The sequence below is a fragment of the Pituophis catenifer genome, unplaced genomic scaffold (assembly GCF_029215685.1).
Source record: "Pituophis catenifer annectens isolate HBS135680 unplaced genomic scaffold, rPitCat1.0.hap2 SCAF_1, whole genome shotgun sequence".
Classification (NCBI taxonomy): Eukaryota; Metazoa; Chordata; class Lepidosauria; order Squamata; family Colubridae; genus Pituophis; species Pituophis catenifer.
The window spans coordinates 21,074,025-21,097,694 of record NW_027256881.1 but is presented as its reverse complement, the minus strand read 5'-3'; the positions used below and the strand labels follow the sequence as shown (position 1 = coordinate 21,097,694).

At 41.3% G+C, this 23,670-nt stretch overlaps 1 protein-coding gene across 1 annotated transcript in view; it reads left to right on the top strand.

The window, feature by feature from the left end:
- The window catches only part of PITPNM3 (PITPNM family member 3), a 73,922-nt gene extending 54,731 nt beyond the window's left edge, over positions 1 to 19,191 (top strand). Inside the window, exons 15-20 of the mRNA XM_070931975.1 lie at positions 471 to 587; positions 1,943 to 2,091; positions 3,485 to 3,634; positions 13,322 to 13,505; positions 13,797 to 13,925; positions 18,716 to 19,191. Coding sequence (XP_070788076.1) covers positions 471 to 587; positions 1,943 to 2,091; positions 3,485 to 3,634; positions 13,322 to 13,505; positions 13,797 to 13,925; positions 18,716 to 19,024 — 1,038 coding nt within the window. The 3' untranslated portion in view covers positions 19,025 to 19,191. The remainder of the gene's footprint in view (positions 1 to 470; positions 588 to 1,942; positions 2,092 to 3,484; positions 3,635 to 13,321; positions 13,506 to 13,796; positions 13,926 to 18,715) is intronic.
- Positions 19,192 to 23,670: the final 4,479 nt, after the last annotated feature.

Below are 23,670 nucleotides of genomic sequence, written 5' to 3'. Positions count from 1 at the left end.
TGTTTAAAATATAAAAGTGGCACTCAAAGCCTGAAATGGGTGCATATGAATCTCAGTGGAATTTTATTTTAATTTGTCAAAGGTCTAATTAAGGAAAGAGGTCCAGTTAGGTGTAGTGATGAAGGCACAAGGCTAGCCATGAGACCATCAGTTTGTCCCACCTTAGGCAAAAAGCTAACTGAGTGTCCTTTGGGCTACTAGCTCTCAGTCCTAGAAAGCAGGCAATGGCAAAGCACTTCCAAAGTCTTGCCGAATTGCAGGAACTTGCCTAAAAGTCAGCATTGACACAAACATACACATGCAGAGTTAAGGAAAAGATCAAGAAGGCGTATCCACATATCAACATGTAAGGGCTGACTTTGGGTTGTTTCTCCTAATCTCAGATGTTCAAAAACAAATATCTTTTTTCTAGGTTGGATAGTGGTTGGGATGATCCAGTCACTTCATTCCCTTCCTTGTTTCCCTTTCAGAATGTAACTTCAAACCACAGATCGAATGATGTCATTGTTGCAGAAGATGGCCCTCAGTTGCTAGTTGGCCGGTTCATGTATGGACCACTTGACATGGTGGCTTTAACAGGAGAAAAGGTAACATTCCAAGGACATCCTTCCCTCTCTCCCTCCTTCCCTGTTAAGCCATTGAAGACATGTAAGCCCTTAAGAACACGAAAAGAGCCCTGTAGCTGATTAGACCAAAAGCCAGGGGTGAAATCCAGCAGGTTCTGACAGGTTCTGGAGAACTGGTATCAGAAATTTTGAGCAGTTCAGAGAACCAGTAGCGGAAATTTTGAGTACTTTGGAGAACCAGCAAACACCACCTCTGGCTGGCCCCAAAGTGGGGTGGGAATGGAAATTTTGCAATATCCTTCCCCCAGGAGTGGGGAGCGAATGGGGATTTTGCAGTATCCTTCTTCTGTAGTGAGGTGCGAATGGAGAGTTTACAGTATCCTTCCCCTGCCACACCCACCAAGCCACATCACGCCCACAGAACTGGTAATAAAAAAAATTGGATTTCACCACTGCCAAAAGCTCTTCTATTTTGCATTTTCATATCAGCTGACCATATTCCAAACTTGTAAACTAGATATGAGTTCAATACTTCATCTCTATTGCTTCTTCTGATCCCATGGCCTGCAGTTTTCTGAAGACAAATATTTCTATAGCATTTAATTATGCCCTTCCCTGTATGAGAGGATGCTTGTAGGAAGCTGGCTTGTTCTGAATCAGAACCTTGTTCTTTGTGTCAACTCTGCTTAGAAACAGTCCACAGAGTTTCAGGCAGCAAAGTATTTATTTCTTTTGATCTGCCTGTTGGAGATATTTTAGTTAGAGTGTGAATCTCACAAGCAAAGTATGTAATTTAAAAATATAGGAGGGACCAAGCTCATGCTCTACTCTTTGCAAGATCTTTAACTGGTGATTCATATTTTGCTCTGTCTTTTATGAGATAGTCCTACAGATGTTTGAAAGTTACTATTATTTTCCCTTTATTGTTTCTTCTTCAGGATAAACATGCTGTGCTCTTTCAGCTATTTCTCATTGGACTTGGTTTCAAGGCCCCTCACCATCTGGATTGTCCTCATCTGGCACTGTCTTTCTTAAAATGTGGCACCTAGAATTGGACACATGCTTTAGCTGCAGACTGAACAGTACAGAGCAGCGAGCTTTTCTTGTGCTTCTATTAAAACCGACTAAAAATTGTCAGTGATGTCATACTGCTGAAATAGCTACTAATCCTCAAAGCTTTTGCCACAATGTTTTAGGCTTTAAGATGCTGCAAAACTAGTTTTTCTTTGAGAGACTAATATAATATCCTTCATGAACTTTGGTGTTAACTGTGTATGTGTGTCGACAGGAATTTGTTTGCCTAACCTGAACTTCTCTATTCCTGCATTTTAATTCCATAAAGGAATTTTACCACATGTTCTTTTTTCATCTTTCAGGTTGACATCTTCATTGTGACCGAACCTTCCTCTGGACGTTGGGTCTATTTTGATACAGAAATCACCAATAGTAGTGGTAGAATCTCATACAACGTCCCCAAAGACAAAAGACTTGCTGTTGGCGTCTATCCTATTAAAATGGTGGTCAGGTAAGTCTGGAAGGATATGAATACATCCTTAAATTGTTGAGAGATTGAGGATTATGTCCTACTCTCATAAAATGTTAATCAAATTCTAGTGTTAGAGTTTTCTACAACACATGTGCTTGAGGCTGGGAGTTGATGGGGGGAATTATTTATCACGAACGAAGGCAAATACGAAGAAAAAAACGAAGAGCCTTGGTAGTACAGTGGTCTAAGGCACCCTGTTATTAAGCTGGTTATTAAGACCAGCTGCCTGCAATTACTGCAGGTTCGAATCTCGCCAAGGCTCAAGGTTGACTCAGCCTTCCATCCTTTCTAAGGTAGGTAAATTGAGGACCCAGTTGTGGGGGCAATAAGCTGACTTTGTATAAATATACAAAAGAATGAAGGCTATTGCTTAGCGCATTGTAAGCCACCCTGAGTCTCTGGAGAAGGGCGGCATATAAATCAATTTTTTTTAAAAAAAAAAAATATGTGTCCCAGAATAATGTTGTAGGATCCAATTTGGGTGAGTCAACAGGACCAGAGGTTTTGTCTTCCAAGCCTTCAGACTCGTGCTGGAGCTCATCTTCCGGGAACTTCTCTCTAGCAGACTGTATTTTGGGGTGCTCTGTGTGTGGTATTTATATGGTGCCTGTTGTATGTAGCTTTTTAGATGTTCTCTGAAGATGGGCTCCAGCACAAGTCCAAATGCTCATAAAACAAAACCTCTGGTCCTGATGACCGGTCCAGATTGAATCCTGCCAGATTATTTATTTTCAATTATAATATACTTATTTTAGGGATCACGCTCCAATTTTCATCTATTTTCATACCATACCATATCATGGCAGGAAGCTTTGGCTTCCAGTTTTACAGTTACGGTCCAAGAGCTGCAAATAAGGGACTAAATGATGCTTCTTGTAGCTTGGGTCACAAATTGCCCATTGCTGTTGTAATGAATACAGCATTTTTATTACACTATTTTAGAATCCTTATCACTCAGTGCCAGTTACTATTATAAAGATAAATATCACCATGAGCCACAGAAAGCAAGAATTTTGCTATTGGAATTTGGCAGTAAAAATGTCCTTCGTTATGCATGTCCTTGGGCTGATTCACTTGCAGAATGAACACATTGACAGATCACTGCAATCTGACGTAGTCCATACGCATGTCTCCCTCTTAATAGCTGTTCCCCAGTAATGGGACATGCAAAGCTATGTGTTCACAAAAGGAAGATACAGTTTGATAGTCTTCCTCTCTACTAATACCTTTCTTGGAATTTCTATATCATTTAAGTAAGCTATGACCATCATATGAAAAGCTGAAGGGTTTTTTTTCTTCTGATCTCAATATAAGGCCAAGGTATGATGGCTTTCTGTTATAATTGTTTTCTATGTTCCTTCATGGTCATCAGGGGAGATCAGAGTAGTGCCATAAGCTACTTGACTGTCCTTCCTCGAGGAATGGAGTGTGTCGTCTTCAGCATTGATGGGTCCTTTGCTGCCAGCGTCTCCATCATGGGCAGTGACCCTAAAGTCAGAGCCGGAGCAGTTGATGTTGTCAGGTAAAGGGCACCTCACAATTCCATTAAGTTTTATTTTTTGTTTATTTTATTAGATTTATTATAGCCTCCTGTTCCAGGAGATTCTGGATGGCTTACAAAATAATACCAAATTAAAACAAGCCAGCTAAAACAATCATTATTAAAAAGCATAACAGTGCAAATCACCATGCCCAACACATTAGCATCAGCCAGGTTTTAAGGACTTTTCAGAACCCCAAGAGAGAGGGTGTTGTCTGTATCTTGGGAGGGGGGATGTTGTTCTAGAGGATGGGGATCACAAGAGAGAAGGCATACTTCCTTGATCCCACAAGATAGCAGCCTTTAATAGAAGGGACCTGGAGTACACCCAACTCAGCAGTGGTGGTATTCAAAATTTTTTACTACCGGTTCTGTAGGCGTGGCTTGATGGGCATAGCATGGCTTGATGGGCATGGCTTGGTGGGCATGGCAGGGGAAGGATACTGTAAAATCTCTATTTCCACCCCACTCCAGGGGAAGGATCAGAGGTGAAATGCTGCCGGCTGTATCCGGCTTGCAGAAGCCAGTAGCGCCGGCTGCAGGTAGTTTGGAGAGCTGGTAGCGCCGGCGGTGGTAAACTCCTCCCCCCCCCAAACCAGGACGTTATCACGTCCCGGTTTTAACCATCTGCGCATGCGCAGATGACGGCGCGCGCAGATGACATACAGAGCATGGACATCAGCGAGCCGGTAGGAAAAGTAAGTATATTTCACCCCTGGAAAGGATACTGTAAAATCTCCATTACCTCCCCACCCCACTCACCTGCTTTTCAGCTCCATGTGCAGGGCAACAAAAGAAGACCTAGCCAATCAGCTGGGACTCGATCAGCTGGGACTTGGGAGGCAGTGAGTAGAGGAGGGGCGGGACCAGTCAGAAGTGGTATTTGCCGGTTCTCTGAACTACTCAAAATTTCCGCTACTGGTTCTCCAGAATGTACCTGAGAAAGGTGATCCTTCAGATAACCAAGTCCTATTCCATGAACGGGTTTAAAGGTATCAATCAGCACCTTGAATCATACCCAGAAGCCAAATGACAGCTAGTGTAGCAGTGGTGATACATGGGCACAATGAGGAGTGCCCATTATTGCTCGCACTGCTGCATTTTGAACTAGCTGTAGCTTCTGTCTGGTCTTCAAGGGCAGCCCCAGGTAGAGTACAGGACAGTAGTCCAGTTGTGAGGCTGGCACTGCCTCCTGGGCGAGGAAAGAGCACAACTGCCACATAAGACATATCTGTGCAAGAGCAAATTAGCCAATCCAAGTGAAAATAGCCAATGGCTTCCAGACAGAATTCCTGACCTTCCCTATAAAGGCAGCCCCTTTTGTCTTCTGATAAAGCAGTCAAGTGATAATCATTCCTGAAATAAAATATGCGTTGGCATATTCCTGTTAGTTGCACCTTGGAAATACCGATACTCTGTTTGGGAATAACCTTGTTACATTTTTACCACTTGGTGGCAGGAGTGCTTAGCGAAATATCCCCAGGCAAAACTTCCAGGCGCCATGAAATATTAAACTCTGAAACTACTCTTCAACTTTTTGAAGAAAATTGTGTTTCCTGTCTCCATCATATGTCCCCTGACCCCTCCCTACTTTTTCTTGTGATTCTCCTGCCACCAAGTGGTCACAACAGGAGTGAACAAATTTAAAATCAAAATCTTAAGAATGGTTAAAGTAGCAATGAAAACAAATGCATAAAACAAGAAGAATTAATAATATTAACAACTTACAACCTCGACTTACAACCATTCATTTAGTGACCAAAGTTACAATGGCATTGAAAAAAGGAACTTATGACCATTTTTCACACTTTTGATCGTTACAGCACAGTCACGTGATCAGAATTTGGATGCTTGGCAACTGGTTCATATTGATGATGTTTGCAGTGTTCTGGGGTCATGTGATCACTTTTTGCAACCTTCTGACTAGCAAAATCAGTGAGGAAGCCAGATTCACTTAACAACCATGTTACTAACTTAACAACTGATTCACTTAACAACTGTGGCAAGAAAGATCATAAAATGGAGCAAAAGTCACTTAACAAATGTCTCACTTAGCAATAGAAATGTCAGGTCTCCAAGTGATGAAACCCATTCAAAAAAGAAATAGGCAAAATCCATCTTCCAAAACAAATTCCTTTTATTTAGGTACTCATCAAATTGGCAAAGTCTGTTGTAATTCCGGATCTGACACAAACCAGAATTACGACCCTTAATATTGCAAGTTAGAAACACCCCTCAAAAGTCACATTCTCCAATAAACATTCAATCCACATTTCCCAATGTCTTCAAAGTCCACCTTCCACTAGCCAAAACAATCCTCACTATTCGCTCCTTCCCCCCATCTTTAGAATGTGGCGAGCCCAAAAAAAACCCTTACATAGGAAAGAGAAAGAAAAGGAATAAATGAGTATACTAGAGAGCTAAATAAAATGGCTACATACATGTCAAATTCAGGCTCGACAGGCTGCCCACCCTCAATTGAAAAGAAACTCCTGCAACGATACAGAATACAAAAAGATTGCTTTTAGGTTAAATATAACAACACACATGCATATAAAACTTAACCGCTCCTGCCAGCTGCAAGATCCTCTTTGGGTTTGTGTGGATACTTTAATGACATTTCCGAACCAATCTATCAGCATTAACTTTCCAGCTTTTTCAGATTAACAGGAAGGTTTACCCAGGTGGCTTCTGAAATGAGATACCCCTTCCAGTGAATTAAATATTGTAACTGCCCTCTGTAAATTCTAGAATCCAATATTCTTTTAACTTCATAATGTTCATGGCCAGCAATGATTAAAGGCTTGGGAGCAGCACGGTCTGCTGGCCGCAATGAAGAAGTAATAACGGCTTTAACAAACTACTGTGGAAAACCGGATGTATTTTCCCAAACAAGCGAGGGAATTTTAGTTGTACAGTTACGTGATTTATTACTTTGTTTATTTGAACGGGTCCCAAGAACTTTGGACTCAGTTTCCTAGAAGGTAACTGTAATTTCACGTGTTTAATTGACAGATAAATGTTATCTCCTACTTTGAAAAGAGATTGCTGCAAATGATGTCTATCAGCTTGCTTCTTGTGCATTTCTGCTGCTGCACTCAAAAGCCTTTTTTGTATTCCTTTAAGGAGTCTATCCATTCTTTTACTGACATGGATGGAGGGGGGTCCCTTGGCAACTCTGGCATGGGGACAAATTCCAGTCCAGTACTAATCTGGAATGGGGTTAACCCCATGCTGCTATAAACTACCTCAGTAAAAGGCAATAAATCAGCCCAGTTGGACTGTTGGTAATTTACATAACACCTTAAATATTGACCAGTCATCGCATTAGATTGTTCCGCCGATCATGGAAAGATGAGCTTAAACCTTGAGATGACCCAATAGCTTTTATAAACTCCCTCCAGAACTTTACGGTGAACTGCACCCCTCTGTCTGAAATTATCCTGCGTGGTACTCCATGTAATCGATAGATATGGTTAACAAACAGATTGGATAATTTCCTGGCTGATGGCAATCCTGGATACGCGACAAAATGAGCCTGTTTGGAGAATAAATCCACTACGTTCCAGATGACTGTATTTCCCCCATTCTCCAGCAGATCCACTATAAAATCCATTCCTATTTCCTCCCAGGGTCGCGATGGGTCTGCCACAGTCCTGGAGATTTTCCTGGTCTGGTCTTCACGGTAGCACAAGTGGCAAAACTTTTTACATAGTCCTCAAAACTGTCTCCTGACCATTTGTAGGGTTTTTAAATAACCAAAATGTCCTCCCTGTTTTGAATTGTGGCTTTTTTGAAGTACATGGAGATGTAAGGTTTTGGGGACATATAACTTGGATCCTTTCCATGCTACGCTATCTCTAATAGTTAACAGGGCTTTATTTTCTTGGTACCAAGGGTCCGTTCTTAATTTGTTTTGTAATTTTTTGGTCATTTCTGATTTATCTTTGATTTCTGGTCATTTGGCTTGTGCCCAAGTGATCACCTGAGCCGTCTCCTCGGGGGAAGGTGGAATTATTGGGTGAATCACTTCTTCTCGTTTGCTGTTAAATTGGGGTTTTCTTGACAGCCCATTTGCTAATAGTTTTTTTCCCCCTGGGAGGTACTTCAATTGGAAATTGAATATTTTGAAGTACTGTGCCCATCTAACTTGTTTTAGAGAGAGTTTCCTGGGAGTTTTTAGGGCTTCTAAATTCATATGGTCTGTCCATACCTCGAAGGGGTTATTGCTGCCCTCTAAAAACTGTGTCCAAGTCAGTAAAGCCCAACGGACTGCATAAGCCTCCTTCTCCCATACCACCCACCTCCTTTCAGTTTCTGTAAGTTTTTTGGACGTATATGTGCAGGGTTGCAGGTCTCCCTTTGCGTTTTTCTGGAAAAGCACCGCTGCCACTGCTACGTCACTAGCATCAGCTTGCACTACAAAAGGGAGGTCTAGGTCTGGGTATTTTAGGATGGGTTCTTGTGCGAAATGTATTTTTCAACAATTCAAAGGCTTTTTGACATTATAAAGTCCATTTCAGGAGTTGTCCAGGTTTTGGCTTGGTTGGTTCCCACCCTCCCGACCCCCCATTTTTAATAATTCAGTTATTGGAAGTGCAATTTCAGTAAATGAGGGAATAAATTGCCAGTAAAAGTTTGCAAACCCCAGGAAGCTTTGCAGTTGTTTGCGAGTTCGTGGGGGCTGCCAATCCAGTACTGCTTTCACTTTTGCTGGATCCATCTCTATCCCCTGGTTTGAAATGCGGTAGCCAAGATAATCTAGGGTATCCTTATGGAATTCACATTTGGACAACTTTACATATAGCTTTGCGTAATTTTTTTAATACTTTTCGCACTAATTTGATGTGCTCTTCTAGGGTTTCATTGTAAATAAGGATGTCACCCAAATAGGACCTCGTTTGTCAGCTGCATGAAAACCCCTGGGGCAGTGGTGAAATGTAAAATTGGTTACTACTGGTTCTGTGGGTGTGGCTTGGTGGGGGGCTTATGTGACTTGGTGGGCATGGCCAACTTTTTTTTTTTTCTTTTAAAAGCATTTTTTCTACAATCTTAAGAAGTTGCAGGAAAAAACATGCTTTTAGAAGCCTCGGACGATCAGGCAACTCAGCTCGCATTTTTTTTCCTACAACCTCTTCGGCCGAAGAGGTTGCAGAAAAAAATGCTTTTAGAAGTCTCTGACGAGCCCAGCTCAGCCGCACGATCATCAGAGGCTTTTTTTTTTTTAACTTTTAAAAGCATTTTTTCGGCCGAAGAGGTTGTAGAAAAAATGCTTTTAAAAGTAAAAAAAAAAAAAAAAAAAAAAAAACCTCTGATGATCGCGCGGCTCAGCTGGGCATGGGGGGGGGGAGGGGCACGGATTTTTGCTACCGGTTCTCCGAACCACCCGCCTCCATTGCTACTGGATCAGGTGATCCGGTCTGAACTGGGAGCATTTCACCCCTGCCCTGGGGCCCCTTGTAATCCAAACAGCATGACTCTGAATAGAAAGCTGCCTAGGGGGCAGTTGAAAGCAGGTTTCCATTCATCCCCCCACAATTTCAGGCTCAATTGTGGTTGTAAGTCAAGGACTAACTGTAAAAGGAACCGCCGGTGGAAGCCTGCATGAAAAAAAAAAATTGCCCCAAGGGCCTTTTTAAAGCTTGTAAAGATGTCAGGCCCCTCAGAGAAGGTTTAGTCAAGTTCACCGTTGTAGGCAGATTTCCTCAGATGCGTTCAGTCAGACTGGAGTTTTCTCAAACAGTCCAGAGTTAAGCATCATAGTGCTTTAAAGGCAGAAATTTGCATTTTGCCTGGAAACAAATTGGCATCTAGTGCAATGCTTTAAGCACAGGTGTAATCTGGTCTCTTAGCATTGTTTCCTAGACTCACCTGGCTGTTTAGTTATGTAACAATTAAAACTTCCAGGTGCTTAAGACTCACAGGCAATGCCACATAGAACACGTTAACGTGGTCATGGCCTGGATTTTACCATTGTGTGCACCACACTATTAAGTTATTCTCTTCCAGAAAGGGGGACAGTTGAGGTCACAAACAAAATTTTATGGCAGTCCTGTTTTTTTCTCTCTCTTCAGTCTAGAAATTAGATTTGTCCAGAAGCTGCTCCAGGCTGCCTATTTTATTTATTTTATTTTTATTATTCATATTTCTATGCCTCCCACTCTCCGAGGACTCTGGGCGGCTTACATCAAAGACAGTATACTAAATAGCATATTGCCCCCAACAATCTGGGTCCTCATTTTACCCACCTCGGAAGGATGGAAGGCTGAGTTAACCTTGAGCTGGTGAGATTTGATCCGCTGATCTGCTGAACTAGCAGTCAGCTGAAGTAGCTGCAGTACTGCACCCTAACCACTGTGCCACCTCAGCTCTTACCTGCTCCTTCTGGGAGAATGTAATCCTAGAGAAAACTACCATCTCTTGAATTAGGGTCTCCTACAATAAATACATTCATTTTCTCCAGATGCAGTTTTAGTTCATTTTTCTCTCACTCAGCCCATTACTGGCTGTAGGCAGGAAACTCTGCAGGAAAACCTTGCCATTTCCTGAAGATGTAACAGAGAAGTAGGGTGTCCTCAATATACTAATGTCATCTCGCTCCAAATCTTTGATATGGTGTTTAGCAGTTTCAATGTAGATATTGATAAGCCTCAGAGACCAAACAGAATTCCAAGAGCTCCTATTTGATTTAACAACTGCAGTGCACTCATAGGCCCTCAGTGCTTTCATCGGAAGGATGAGAATAGCTTCATGCTGCAAGCTGCTTCCCTTTTAGGAGGATATGCAATCTTCCACTGCATATAGAAAAGGAAGAACCCATGACTCAGCTTCCAATCACTGACCTTCCCTTGACTGACAGACAACTCTGAGCAATTCTGTCCAAGCTAGAGATGGAACCATTATTGGATCTGTGGCTCCTATTTTTAAATCTCAGTTATCTAGTATACCAAAATTGATAATATCTGTAGCCAAAGAGATAAGGGACACAGTGGCTCGGGGGCTAAAACACTGAGCTTGTCGATCGAAAGGTCGGCAGTTCAGCGGTTCGAATCCCTAGTGCCGTGTAATGGGGTGAGCTCCAGTTACTTATCCCAGCTTCTGTCAACCTAGCAATTCGAAAGCACATAAAAAATGCAAGTAGAAAAATAGGAACCATCTTTGGTAGGAAGGTAACAGCGTTCCGTGCGCCTTTGGCGTTTAGACATGCCGGCCACATGACCACGGATGACGTTTTCTGACAGCTGGCTCTTCGGCTTTCAAACAGAGATGAGTACCACCCCCTAGAGTCGGGAACGACTAGCACATATGTCCGAGGGGAATCTTTACCTTTACCTATAGCCAAAGAGAGAACACAATCTACACCGGAGGTGTGAAACTCACAGCCAGATGTGTCACATGCTGGCCACGCCCACCCCCGGTTTAGTGAAAGGGGGAAATCCCGATACGCCATGTGACGCCGCTGTGATAACATGAGTTTGACACCCTGCCCTGATCTACACCCTCTGTTCTTGCCCAAACAAAGACCATCAGGCCAGCCAACCCACAGCCTACCCTGAAGCCAGTTTGAAATGTGTCATTATTTTATTGGATTTTATCTATCACATTGTTATATTGCCACAAACTGGAAAACTTTTGGCAGTATCATTAGAATAATCTGCTTCATCCAGGACTGGCTACAATTGACAAGACAGCAGTCTCACAATCCCCTTATCAAGCATGGTAGATTAGAGACTAGCTTTTAACTGCCTGTCTTCTTAAGAAGTGGAAAGCTCCTTAAGAAGAGATCTATCCTTTTTAAATAAAGAGGCATTTGGCCTTCCCTCAGAAAGGCATGCCTAATTTTAAGTAATATGTAATTACTAACATCCTCTTGGCTAGAAGTTGGAAGCCAGGTTGTGCAAGGATATAAAAATATTGTTGCCAACATGCTATCTACTTTCTCATGTATTGCAAATTGGGGTTGATCCAATTCAACCCTCATAGTTAACTCTCTGATAAAAAATACAGTATTCAGATAGCCCCAAATGTAAAATAATTTATCTGTAAAAACTCCCTAATTTAAAGTGTCTCTGAAGTTTCTATAGTAGAACTGTGGGAGAAGGAAAGAGAACTCAGACCAGGTTTATTGGTAGATGCAATATACCGTATTTTTCGGACTATAAGACGCACCTTAGTTTTTGGGGAGGAAAATAAGAAAAAGTTGATTGGTGGGTGGATGGCCTCTCGGAATACCCCCAATCAGCTGTTCCCAGAGGTGAATTTTAGCAACAGGTTCGTTGGTTGTGAGCTCTGTACCTTGCTTTTTTTTCTGCCTCTGAAAGCCTCTGAAACAGAGTTTCTTTCAGAGGCTTTTATTTTGAAGGACTATCTGTACTCTGTTCAATCTCCTTCCTTTGGTATTGGTATATAGATTAACCTCTTCCGATCTGTTGGTTATTGTGTCATTCTCCAGATGTGTTAGCATAGTTTGGTTAGAATCTTTACTGATTCTTCTTTTGTTGCTTGCCATATTATTTTAGATAAAAGCCTTTCAGAGGCTTTTTTTCTGAAGCTCTGTTTGGAGGCTTTTTTTCTGAAGCTTCTTTCAGAGGCTTCTTTCAGCTCTGAAATCTCTGTTTGTGAGGCTGGGAGGGGCTTCATTTGGAATATAAAATGCACCCAGATTTTCACCCTCTTTTTTGGGGGAAAAGGTGCATCTTATACTCTGAAAAATACGGTATGTGGGGACAGAGGGGGAAACTTCATTGCTTTTCTTCTTGTATTTCGGATCACTCTACAACTTTTGCAAACCATGTTTAATATGCATTTTTTACTTTTTTCATTAATATGCATAATTTATAAACTTTTATCTAAGGAGGAAAAAGATGTCAGCAGTGACTGGGGAATTCTGGGAATTGAAGTCCATGCACTATAAAAGTTTATCAAGGTTGAGAAACACTGGATGAGAAAGAAAGTTGAAATTGAAAGTAATTGATACGGAGGTAAAAGAGGGAACTTATTATTAAGAAGACTGTGTTAAATAATACAGAGAAATGAAAATTTTGAAGGATAATTCATGCTTATTTACTGGTTTCAGAAGTATTTTTAAAGTGCTACACATTTGCATTCAATTGTAAGCTAAATAATTTTATCCCCCTATCTCTGACTGTTATAGCATGCTAATAACCATGGGACCTCAGCTCCTTACAATTTCACTTTCACAACCATCATGTACAATTCCATCCCTTCCCTCTTCCTAACCATCTGTTTTTCCTTATGGTTACTTTCTCACCTTTTGGTACTCTCCCATTCTCACTCTCCCCTCTGGGATTCTATCAGACCGAATAAATGTCTATGGAGATTCTCTGTCATCCAGGTCATGATTGTCCCAAAAGCGCTTTTTCAAAAGGCAAGTGGTCTTTCTTGGTTTTTCCTTGAAGACATGAACTGAAGAAGCTTCTTGGATGAGAAACAAAACCTCTTCAAGGAAAAACCAAGGAAGTCCAGTTGCCTTTTGAAAAGGCACCTTTGAGACAGCCATGACCTGGATGACCAAGAATCTCCATAGACACCTCTGTAGTTACCTTCCCACCTTCTGGTATTCTCCCATTCAACCCCTCCCCTCTACCAGACAGAATAGTCATAAACTGTTTGATGATCCCAGTTGCTTTTCTCTTCTCTCTAACACAGGCATTGGCAAGATCTTGGCTACCTGATTATCTATATCACAGGACGTCCCGACATGCAGAAGCAACGTGTTGTCTCCTGGCTGTCTCAGCACAACTTCCCTCAAGGAATGATTTTCTTCTCTGATGGTCTTGTCCATGATCCTTTAAGGCAGAAAACCATTTTTCTCCGGAATCTTGTGCAAGAGGTAATAGTTGATAGCCTTCCTCCTTGCCTTTCAGGAGCATTGAATGGGGAAGTTTTGAAGTTTGGTTAATTAGACACTAATTTTCCTGAGTAATTAGATCAGATTCATGGCCAGAAACAGCCATCACGTGTGAGCTAAGACTCCCATTAATCCATATACTTCATAGTTCAAATTCATGATTGCTAGTGACCCAGACTGATGACATGAGTCAATTGGGGTATTAATTGGGGAGCTATTGGCTCTGATTGGTATCACATTTTCATGGCTAACCTTTGACATTTCTCCCTCCAGTGCCACATCAAAATTTGTGCTGCATATGGCTCCATGAAGGACATTTCTGTGTATAATGTCCTGGGTCTTTCCCCCTCTCAGATTTACATTGTTGGACGACCAGCAAAGAAATATCAGACTCTGTGCCAGGTGATTTTTTTTTTCTTTTTCTGGAAGATTTAAGGGCCCTGGAAAATATGAAGGTTTTGGGGGCATTGTACAATTAACCCTTATGAGATGGAATTTGTCTGCAGCAACAGCAAACCAGAGCACTTAGCTTAGTCTTACGTTTAGTATATAAAAATATACTAAAGGATATACACACTCTCCTTATTTAAGTCTTAATTGTAAGTCTTCGAATCATAGAATTGTGGAACTGGAAAGAATTGCATGGATAATCTCGTACAGTGTTTCTTCATACGGGTTGAGGAATTCTGGAAGTTAATGTCCATACATTTTAAATCTGATGAGGTTGAGAAACACTGATTTACTCCTACCCCCTATAGCCGTGATGGCGAACCTATGGCACGCGTGCCACAGGTGACACGCGGAGCCACATCTGTGGGCACATGAGCGTTGCCATAGCTCAGCTCCAGTGTGCCAGCTGATTTTCAGGCCTTCCGGGAACTGCTGGAAGTCGGAAAATGGGCTGTTTCTGGCCTCCGGAGGACCTCCAGGACGGTGGGAAAGGCTGTTTTTGCCCTCCCCAGGCTCCAAGGAAGCCTCTGGGCACTGGGAAGAGCAAAAAAAAAAAAAGTCTATTGGGCCCACCATGCCATTACGTGCCAAAAGCGGTGGGGGAGCGGGGGGCGGGTGCAGGGGGGCATTGAATTATGGGTGTGGGCACACACGCGTGCGACCCTCCCGCGCTCCCCCTGCTTTTGGCACGCGATGGCAAAAAGGTTAGCCATCACTGCCCTATAGTGTATAAGAAAACTAATAAAACCATCCTTGAAAGATGCTATTTCTTTTTAAAAAAAAACTCCAGAGAATTCTAAAGCTTCCTAAGTAGAAATTTCCACTGTTGAACAGATCGCCATTATATTTAAATAAAACCTAGGTAGCTGCAACATATTCCCATTCTGGAGTCTTTGGTGCTGTCCGAGCTTGTTTGCTTGTTAGCAGAACTTCATTACCCAACTAGATAACATCCTCAGGTAACATCTGTATAACTTTCACTGAATAATGAAATGTCTGCATGGAAACAATGAAGCTCAGAGAGCACCAAGAACTCAACAGATCAATCCCAAACTACAGATTCTTTCTTCTACAGGTAGTCCTTGATTTAGAACCACAATTGTGACCAGAACTTCCATTGCTAAGTGATGCGATTGTTAAATGAGTCATGCTCACTTTTTTTTTTTTTTTTTTTTTGGCCAAGGTCATTAAACAAATCACACAATTCTTAAGTGAGTCCAGCTTTCTCCGTTGACTTTGTTGGAAGCCCCTTGAGAAGGGTGCAGATGACTGCAGCCGTCATATATACAGTACATGCTGGTTACCGAACAACTGAATTTTGATCACATGGCTCTGAGGGCACTGTGACAGTCTTAAATGCAAAGACGAGTCATAAATCACTTTTTTCAGTGCCATTGAGCTTTGAATAGTTGTTAAACAAAAGGGTCATAATTTGAGAACTCTGTATTATGCCCATTTTTTCTGACCCTATGGAAAACATTTCTTGATCGAAAGAGTATGGCTCTCTTGTGCAACTGATGTGTCTCCCCAGTTTTGTTCAGACTGAATCTCCCACGTTCCTTCAATCTTTTCATTATTTATTAAATTTGTTTGCTGCCCATCTCACTGCGAGGCAACTCTGGTGGTTTACAACATTAAAAAGAGCATTATAGAGCACGTTCTCAAGTCATAGCATCATCTGTGTTACCCTCCATGGAACCTGCTCTAAGTTGCCTCATACCTCTAGAAATGGGCTGCCAAAATTATAGATGTTCCAGGTGTAGAGGCAGGGGTAGTGATTTTTCCCTGTGGTTTGGCGATCCAGTAAGCGATAGCCGCCCAGGTGTCCTTACTTCCTGGTTTTAACCTGGTTTTAACCAGGAAGTAATGTTTTTTTACCTTCTGCGCATGCGCAGAAGGTGACACACGCGGCACGTGCACTTCCGAACCAGTAAGAGAGGTAAGTAGATTTCACCCCTGCGTAGAGGGGAATAAGAATTTCACTTCTTTTTGATTCAGTATTCCTCCTAATGTAGCCCAGAACTATGATAGTGCTTCTTCTACCAGCTGTCTAGCTGCCTCATATTGTCAATGACTACATCTAAGACCTTTTCCCATGTAATGCTTCCAAGCCGTAAAACTTCTAATCTACTTAAGTGTTATATCTATGATTTCTATGCCAGCAGAATAAAACCTGCAATGGCCATCAGCATTTTTTTCTTACTTATCTTATGTTGCATTGCTCTGATTTATACCTGCTTTGTTTTAAACATTAAATATGGCAGATCTGATTAATTTTCTTTTTTATAATTTTTATTAAATTTTACAACTGCAAAGAGAGAAAATTAATACAAACTAAGAAGAATATAAAAAAGCAAAAATCTATTAGGAGCTGTCAGGAATTATATATATATATATATATAGGCAAAAAATTAAAATCTCTGGTGTTTTCCCGCGTCATGTTAAATAAGTTAATTAAAATGTTTAAAATTCTGGTTAAAATCCTAGCTTAAAATCTTCTAAAAATCCTTACAGAGCACTCTGCAAGGTCCTTTAAAACCTTAGCTAAAATCCTACCAGAACCTTAGAAGTTTTTCTTTATAGCAACGTTTCGACAGGCTCACAACCCTGTCATCTTCAGGCTCTTATCTAGTTTAGAAGCTGTGGGTGTGTTGCGAGGTCGGAGCTGTCGCTTTTCTATGTTTGCTGCTGCTGATCTATGCTGGTTAGCCTGTAACTCTGTGTTGTGATTGGAGGACAGCAGTTTTTCTTCCTGCTTCCTCATTCTGGTTGTTTGGCTATGTGTTACCGGCCTAACTTTCTCAGGTTCTCTATTATTATCTGTCTGCTGTAGAGGGGAAAGGATTCTGGTAGGCATCACAGCACCCTTGATTGTTAATTGAGATCTCAGCCTGTCTTCTGGCTCGATCCTCTCTCTCTCTCTCTATTGCTAGCCACCCTCTGCAAAGAAGGAAGAATTCTGGCATCCTTTCCCCGCGGGTAAACACCTGAGATTTTAATTTTTTGCATATACACACCCAGGAAAACTTAAGAAGACACACGCGCATGCGCGCGCGCACACACACACACACACACACACACACACACATATATATATAGAAAGAAAGAAAGAAAGAAAAAGAAAGAAAGAAATCTGTTTCAAAGTCATGCTTAAATGAAATTGCCTTTATTTGATATTTTATGTTCTACTTGGAAAGGAACTTGAAAATTGGGCAAATAAAAGCCTAGACTCCATAGCAGGGAAGACAATTTCAAGCAGTTCAAACAACAAATTGTTCATCCCTCCCATTCAGGAATTCAGCAGCAGCTCCTGTTGGCAGGTGACATGGCGAAAGATTATGTTCTATTGTTCCATGAAAAAAAATCCCCTTTTTCCTAATTTAAGCCAACAAAACCAAACAGCTGAAAAGTACTCCAGTGTTTTTTTATTGATCTGTCACAGGGTGTTTGTTCTCAGTGGAAGACAAAATTTACAGGCACATTTATCAAGCCGATTTCATATGTCATCTTCTTCTCTATTTTATTAAGAACAAACAGTAATTGGTTTAGGAAAGGAACAGCCTACTCTTTGACCACACATAGTTATTTCTAATTTGCTGCTATCTCTAGCAATTCGACAAGGCAGTATATTAAATGAAGGGAGTTTGTTTCTAATCTTGTTCAGAGCCTGTATGTCGCATTTATTCTCTTCCCTGCCAGAGAATGCTTGGTGCACCCTATCTTCTTCACAAGACTTCTAGTTTATTCTGTTGTGCACTCTATGGTTTGGATTAAGCCTGCTAATGTTTGCTGATTTCCAGGTCCTGCATTTTAAACAGGTTTGCAGTCAATTAGGTCAATTGATCAATTCTAATAGTTAAGCATTTTCAGTATATAAACAGATTCGGGTAGCCTAATGTGTTTCCACATTTTCTTCTAGCTAATCCAAAACCAGCTTAATGTTTCTTGCCCACCCACTCATCCGTCTGTGGAGGCTGTAAAGTCCCTACGTTCTTTGCATTTCTTACTACAAATGTAGGCAAACATTACCCTCCATTGGAGAATTCACTTCCTTGGCCAATTCCTTGGAACAAATTCTGTCTTAATCCATACAGGTGGCCGCAAGGAAGAAGCCAGATGATTGGTCTATGCTTGATTCACTTGTCCTTTGTCAGCTTTAGTCTGGTTGGTTGGTGTTTTGGGAGAAAGAAGAGCAGTGAAACGTCTGTAATACATTACTCCCTTCCTCCCTCTCGTAGGACCTGGGTACCTACGAGACCGCCTTCTGCCACCAATAGCCTCCCACTGACCAGTCCGCTCCCACAGAGAGGGACTCCTCAGGGTGCCGTTGGCCAAATTATGTCGGCTGGCGACACCCAAGGGGAGAGCCTTCTCTGTGGGAGCCCCATTCATTTTGGAATGAACTGCCCCCGGACATACGCAAGATTTCTGACCTCCGAGTTTTCCTCTGTGCTTTTAAGACCCTGCTCTTCCGACAGGCAGGGCTAGCTTCATAATTGAGTTTTAAATTCGGAGTTCTTAAATTTTTGGGTTTTTTAGTTAATTTTGGCCTTAAATGTAATACTTTTAATAATTTTTTAAATTTAAATTGTGATATTTGTATTGTGTTTTTACCTGGCTATACACCGCCCCGAGTCCTTCAGGAGAGGGGCGGTATAGAAATAAAATTATCCTTATCCTTGTCCTCCATGCCACAGATGATGCTAAATGTTTGTCATCTTTGTTCTCCTTCTCTCCTCCAGTTTATCAGCGAAGGTTATGCAGCCCACTTGGCTTCCCTGGAGTTCAGCCTCCGTTCCCGGCCTAAGAAGAACAACTCCCGCATGATCCTAAGGAAAGGCAGCTTTGGTCTTCATTCTCAACCTGATTTCCTGCGCAAGAGGAATCACCTCCGGAGAACTATGTCTGTCCAGCAGCCTGACCCACCATCCTTGACCCCCAAGCCAGAGCGTGCCCAAAGCCAGCCCGAATCAGATAAAGACCATGACCGGCATCTGCCCTCCATAGTGTGGATGAGAGGGGGGGTTCATAAGTTTGAGTCTGTCCCATAACAAGAGTTGGGATTGCACCACCAGGCCTCTGGCATCCCGCAAAGAGCTTGTAGGCATTTGCTCTTTGAGTTGCACTTGGCAGCTTCATGGTTCAAAGTGATGGAGAGGATTGGAATTCACAAAGCTCTGGCAGCTTCTGTCTCCCCAGGGGAACTTTCTGTTCGTTCCTCTTGTTTGTATCCACTCATGAAACATTGAAAGTAGAGAAACCATTTGTACCAACCGCAATCTCTTGCGGGGGTGACACTGGACAGGAAAATGAGCTTGTGTCTTAATGTTTACTTCGTAACAAAAATGTGCAATAAAGCAGAGCGGGGAAGCTCCAGCTTATCTCAGTGAGAAAGGGCCTCACTGACAGCAACCACATCTGCTTCTCGAAAAGGCAGCCTTCTGATGTGGCAGCAGCAACATCTGCAGTTCTTGGGGCAAATGAGAATCAAAGGGAGGAGCCCATAGCTGTGCACTGGGGAATCTCTTGGGTGCCTTAAGCCCAATATCTTTTCATCCAGACAGCTCTTATCACTGGCTCATCACCAGAGTAGGTCTCAATTTTACTTATTTATCAGAGACTTCAATAGAGGCAACACATGAACATGGAAACCAGTGGTGAAAAAATTGAACCCTGGATTCAATGTAGGCCTACTGTTTTTTAGATGTGGCACCCATCTTCTGTGGCCACACAATAGCATTTTTTGCTATTTTTGCAGAAAACCATAACTTCTAAAGAGACTAAAGGGATTGTCTGCATCCTTCTGCCACCATCATCATAATCCCACTGAAGCAACCTTCACTCCTGCTACTCAGTGTCCTATCCTATGTGTTGAACACACTGTTGAGCTTCAAGAGACAAATTTTCTGTGCCATATCGCCAATGCTTTAAGAGATCCATCTGTTGCCATTTCTGAATAAAATATGTATCCCAAATACTCAGTGATAAGGTATCGGTTTTCCATAGGAAAGGATCCCATGACAAAACCTGATATCTCCAGTTAGGGCTGGTAAATCCTAGTCGATTTAGATATAAAATGAGTTAATAAACTAGTGAACTGATTCAAAATAAGGGAGTTTATTTTGTTCCTATAAGGTAAATATGTATGCAATAGCATACATGCTTTTCAGGAGTCTCTCACCTGTTTTTCCCACCATCAGATGCAGTGTAACTATAGAAAATACACAGTAAATGAAACTTCCATGCAACGCTTGAGAAAGAGACTGAGAACTCTGTTCTGGGCCCTATCTACCTGACCTTGGTAGAATTTGAGCAACCCCAATCAAGCATTACCCCATCACAAGAATGAGCCATGGTGGCACAGTGGTTAGAGTGCAGTACTGCAGGCTACTTCTGCTGATCACCGGCTGCCAGCAGTTTGGCAGATCGAATCTCACCAGGCTCAAGGTTGACTCAGCCTTCCATCCTTCCAAGGTGGGTAAAATGAGGACCCAGATTGTTGGGGGCAATATGCTGATTCTGTAAACCGCTTAGAGAGAGCTGAAAAGCACTGTAAAGCGGTATATAAATTTAAATGCTATTGCTATTCCTATCACAAGAAAGTACAATGGAAGAACTGCAAAGGGAATGAGTCATGAGACAGCAAATTATATTGTACTACTAAATATTGGAGTAGAGTACAATAGCCCATATTTTATAGCAGAAATAATAGGCAAAACATGTCTTATCATCAGTTCTTAGGATTGACCAGACAAGATAACAGCATTCAAGAATCTTACCCATCAATAGATTGAGCTTTTTATCTTTATGTGAAGTATATCAAAGATGGATATTAGAAAGCAGATGGTGCCTACGATAATGAAAGGAGAATGAAATATGGCAAATTGCTTCATAGCTTAATTGCTGTACAATCCTGAGATTAACTATTTCCTTGCCTTTAATAATTCTGCTTCAGGTAATACAACAGTATACCTTTCCTAAGCTGCAGCAACAAAATTTCCTCAGACAGTTAAGGGCTTTGTAAAAAAAAATTAGCTGTCAGTGTCTCATAGCTAATGCAATCTTGATTTTTCCTGTATCTTCAAAGCCTTTTCTCCCTATGGGCATCTGCACCAGTTGCATTATTCTCTTTTCATAATGATTTCTGTTGCAACTGCTCTTCAGAGATTTTGGATCACTCTTGAATCTACATCTGTTTGGCGGCCTAAGACTGCTAGTTCCATCTCTGCCTGATAACCATTTCTTCTTCTTCTTCTCCTGTAGTCTTAGACTCCAACAGTTCTAACATTTTACCAGCCTCTTAGCCCCCTTTGGCTTCTCTTCCCCATAGGACACTATATTTTCAAACTATCTGCTTCTCCAATTCTTCTCAGAGTCAGGTTATCGGCTTGAAGTACAGATGGAGTATCCAAGTAATTATATTAAGTAAGAGCCTTGATAGTACAGGGGTTTAGTGCACCCTGTTATTAACACAGCTGCCTGCAATTTCTGCTGGTTCGAATCTCTCCAAGGCTCAAGGTTGACTCAGCCTTCCATCCTTTCTAAGGTAGGTGAAATGAGGACCCAGTTTGTGGGGGCAATAAGCTGACTTTGTATAAAATATACAAAAGAATGAAGGCTATTGCTTAACGCATTGTAAGCCGCCCTGAGTCTCCGGAGAAGGGCGGCATATAAATCAAAAAAAAAAAAAAAAATGACAGGATGACAGACGGGGACATTTTTAACCTTTTCAAATATGGGTTGATTCTGAGCATCAGACGCATTTAATAACATCTCTTGCTTCTTCCGATGTTCAAATGGTCTCCTCCTTATTCTGCCATAGTTATACATTAGTTTCCCAAGAGAATATCCATAAATCTGAAGCTGCTTTCTGATTGAGTGTCTATTTAACCTTCATGATTTTGACAACATGGGACCACAACTCTACTATTTCCAGCCAAGTGTGCATCACATTGGTCCATTTATCTATCATATGCTGAACAGCAAAGATGACGAAAGAAAAGAAGGAGCAGGCAATGAAACTGAAACACCAACCTTCCAAGTTGTTGACCTTGATTGATTTTTGAATACAGAAAGTGCAGGCGTTCTCTTTTTGGCTCTCTTATCTCACCACACCACTCAAAAGCTTTGAATCTCTTACTGTGCTGTTCCTTCATTTTATCTCTTGTTCTCCTTCATATAAAGAATGCTTCTTTAATCATTCTTTTTATTGGTCTTTTTCTGGTTCTTGCATAGATAGGGATAGCATATCTGCCAGAATTGTTAAACTGCTCAAGTTCATACAGTACATGGTTTTGATTGATAATAACTGCATATCCTCAAGTTGGTAGGTAATGCTAAAATGGGTAATTGGTGATTCAGGCCTTTGTGAGAATCCAGCCATTAGTTGTAACAAGTGGTGAGAATTTGACCATAATGTTAACATGGTTTCTTTCTTTAGGTATAGTAATGTCTCAAGATAGTGTTTTTGTAAGCTGCGTTTAGTGGTTTTAGTAAACCCAGTGAATAATAAGCATCCCTTACACCAAGATTGAATCAGATAGCATGGGCTTAAAAACTAAATTAGATGTAATCTAGCGAGTAAATTTGCTATTTTTAAAAAAGAGATAGGCATAGGCCATCTTCTCCAAGCAATTGAGGATGCATCTTGGGAAACAGAGAGGCACTTTCCCTTTGTCCAGGGGCCTGGACTAATATAAATGCTTCTACATGACTTAACTGACATCACATCTAGTTAATGAAGCAAGTTAAGGTTGAAGAAGAATTCCCAATCATATTTTGCAACAGTGCATTATGGGTGACATTATTGAGAGATTTTGCTACCACCCTACCTGGAGAAAAATAGAGTGTCCTCAGGGTGTTGTAACAGAGTCCTATATACCAGATAATTCAGAGTTAAACACATCAACTTTAGCTCATGGTTACAGTAAGGGACTATATCCCCCAAACTGTATGCTTGAATGTGTTGTAATCCTCCATGTTTGTAGGAATGGGACAGAATAATTGCATCTCGATATGTGGAAAATCCATAAAGTGCAAACAGGTTTGTAACTCAATTTAAATATAACATGTTACAAGAAATGGTTTTGTAAGGTCAGATCTATTGGCACCTGAGAGATTTTAGCAAAACAAATTTGTTGGCCCTAGGATTATCTGCTGGTATTCTTAAAGTACTGTTTATTTAAAAATACACTCTTCTCTTAATTCATCTCGGACCTCCACATTTAATAATGCTTCTCCTTCCACTGACTTAATTATTGCCTCAGTAAGTACTTCCAGGCTATTTATGTGACTCAACATACTGTAAGCTTTGCTATCCAAAAGTGGGACAAACAAGAATGTTCAGACATGACAATTTAGGAATCTCTACCAAAGAGTTCCCTGTAGTCTCATTTTAGGCTTGAAGCTTTAAGATATGGAAATGCTGGCACTAAAACCAAGAATGTATTGTGTTGGCTGACATTTTCCATTCCCATGTGGGCTGCACCCACATCCTGTTACTTTTCGCTGTAGTTTTATAGGAGAGTACCGTGTTTTTCTGATGCTTCGGAATTCACCTGGAAAAAAATGAAGACTGGAACAAGCAACTAGACAACATAGATAGGAAAGGTTGCTTAAACAAGGTTATGTTCTGTTTTGTTGGAAGCAAATAGCATCAAGTGCATTCAGATGGGAAATTCGTAGGAAAACTGAAGAT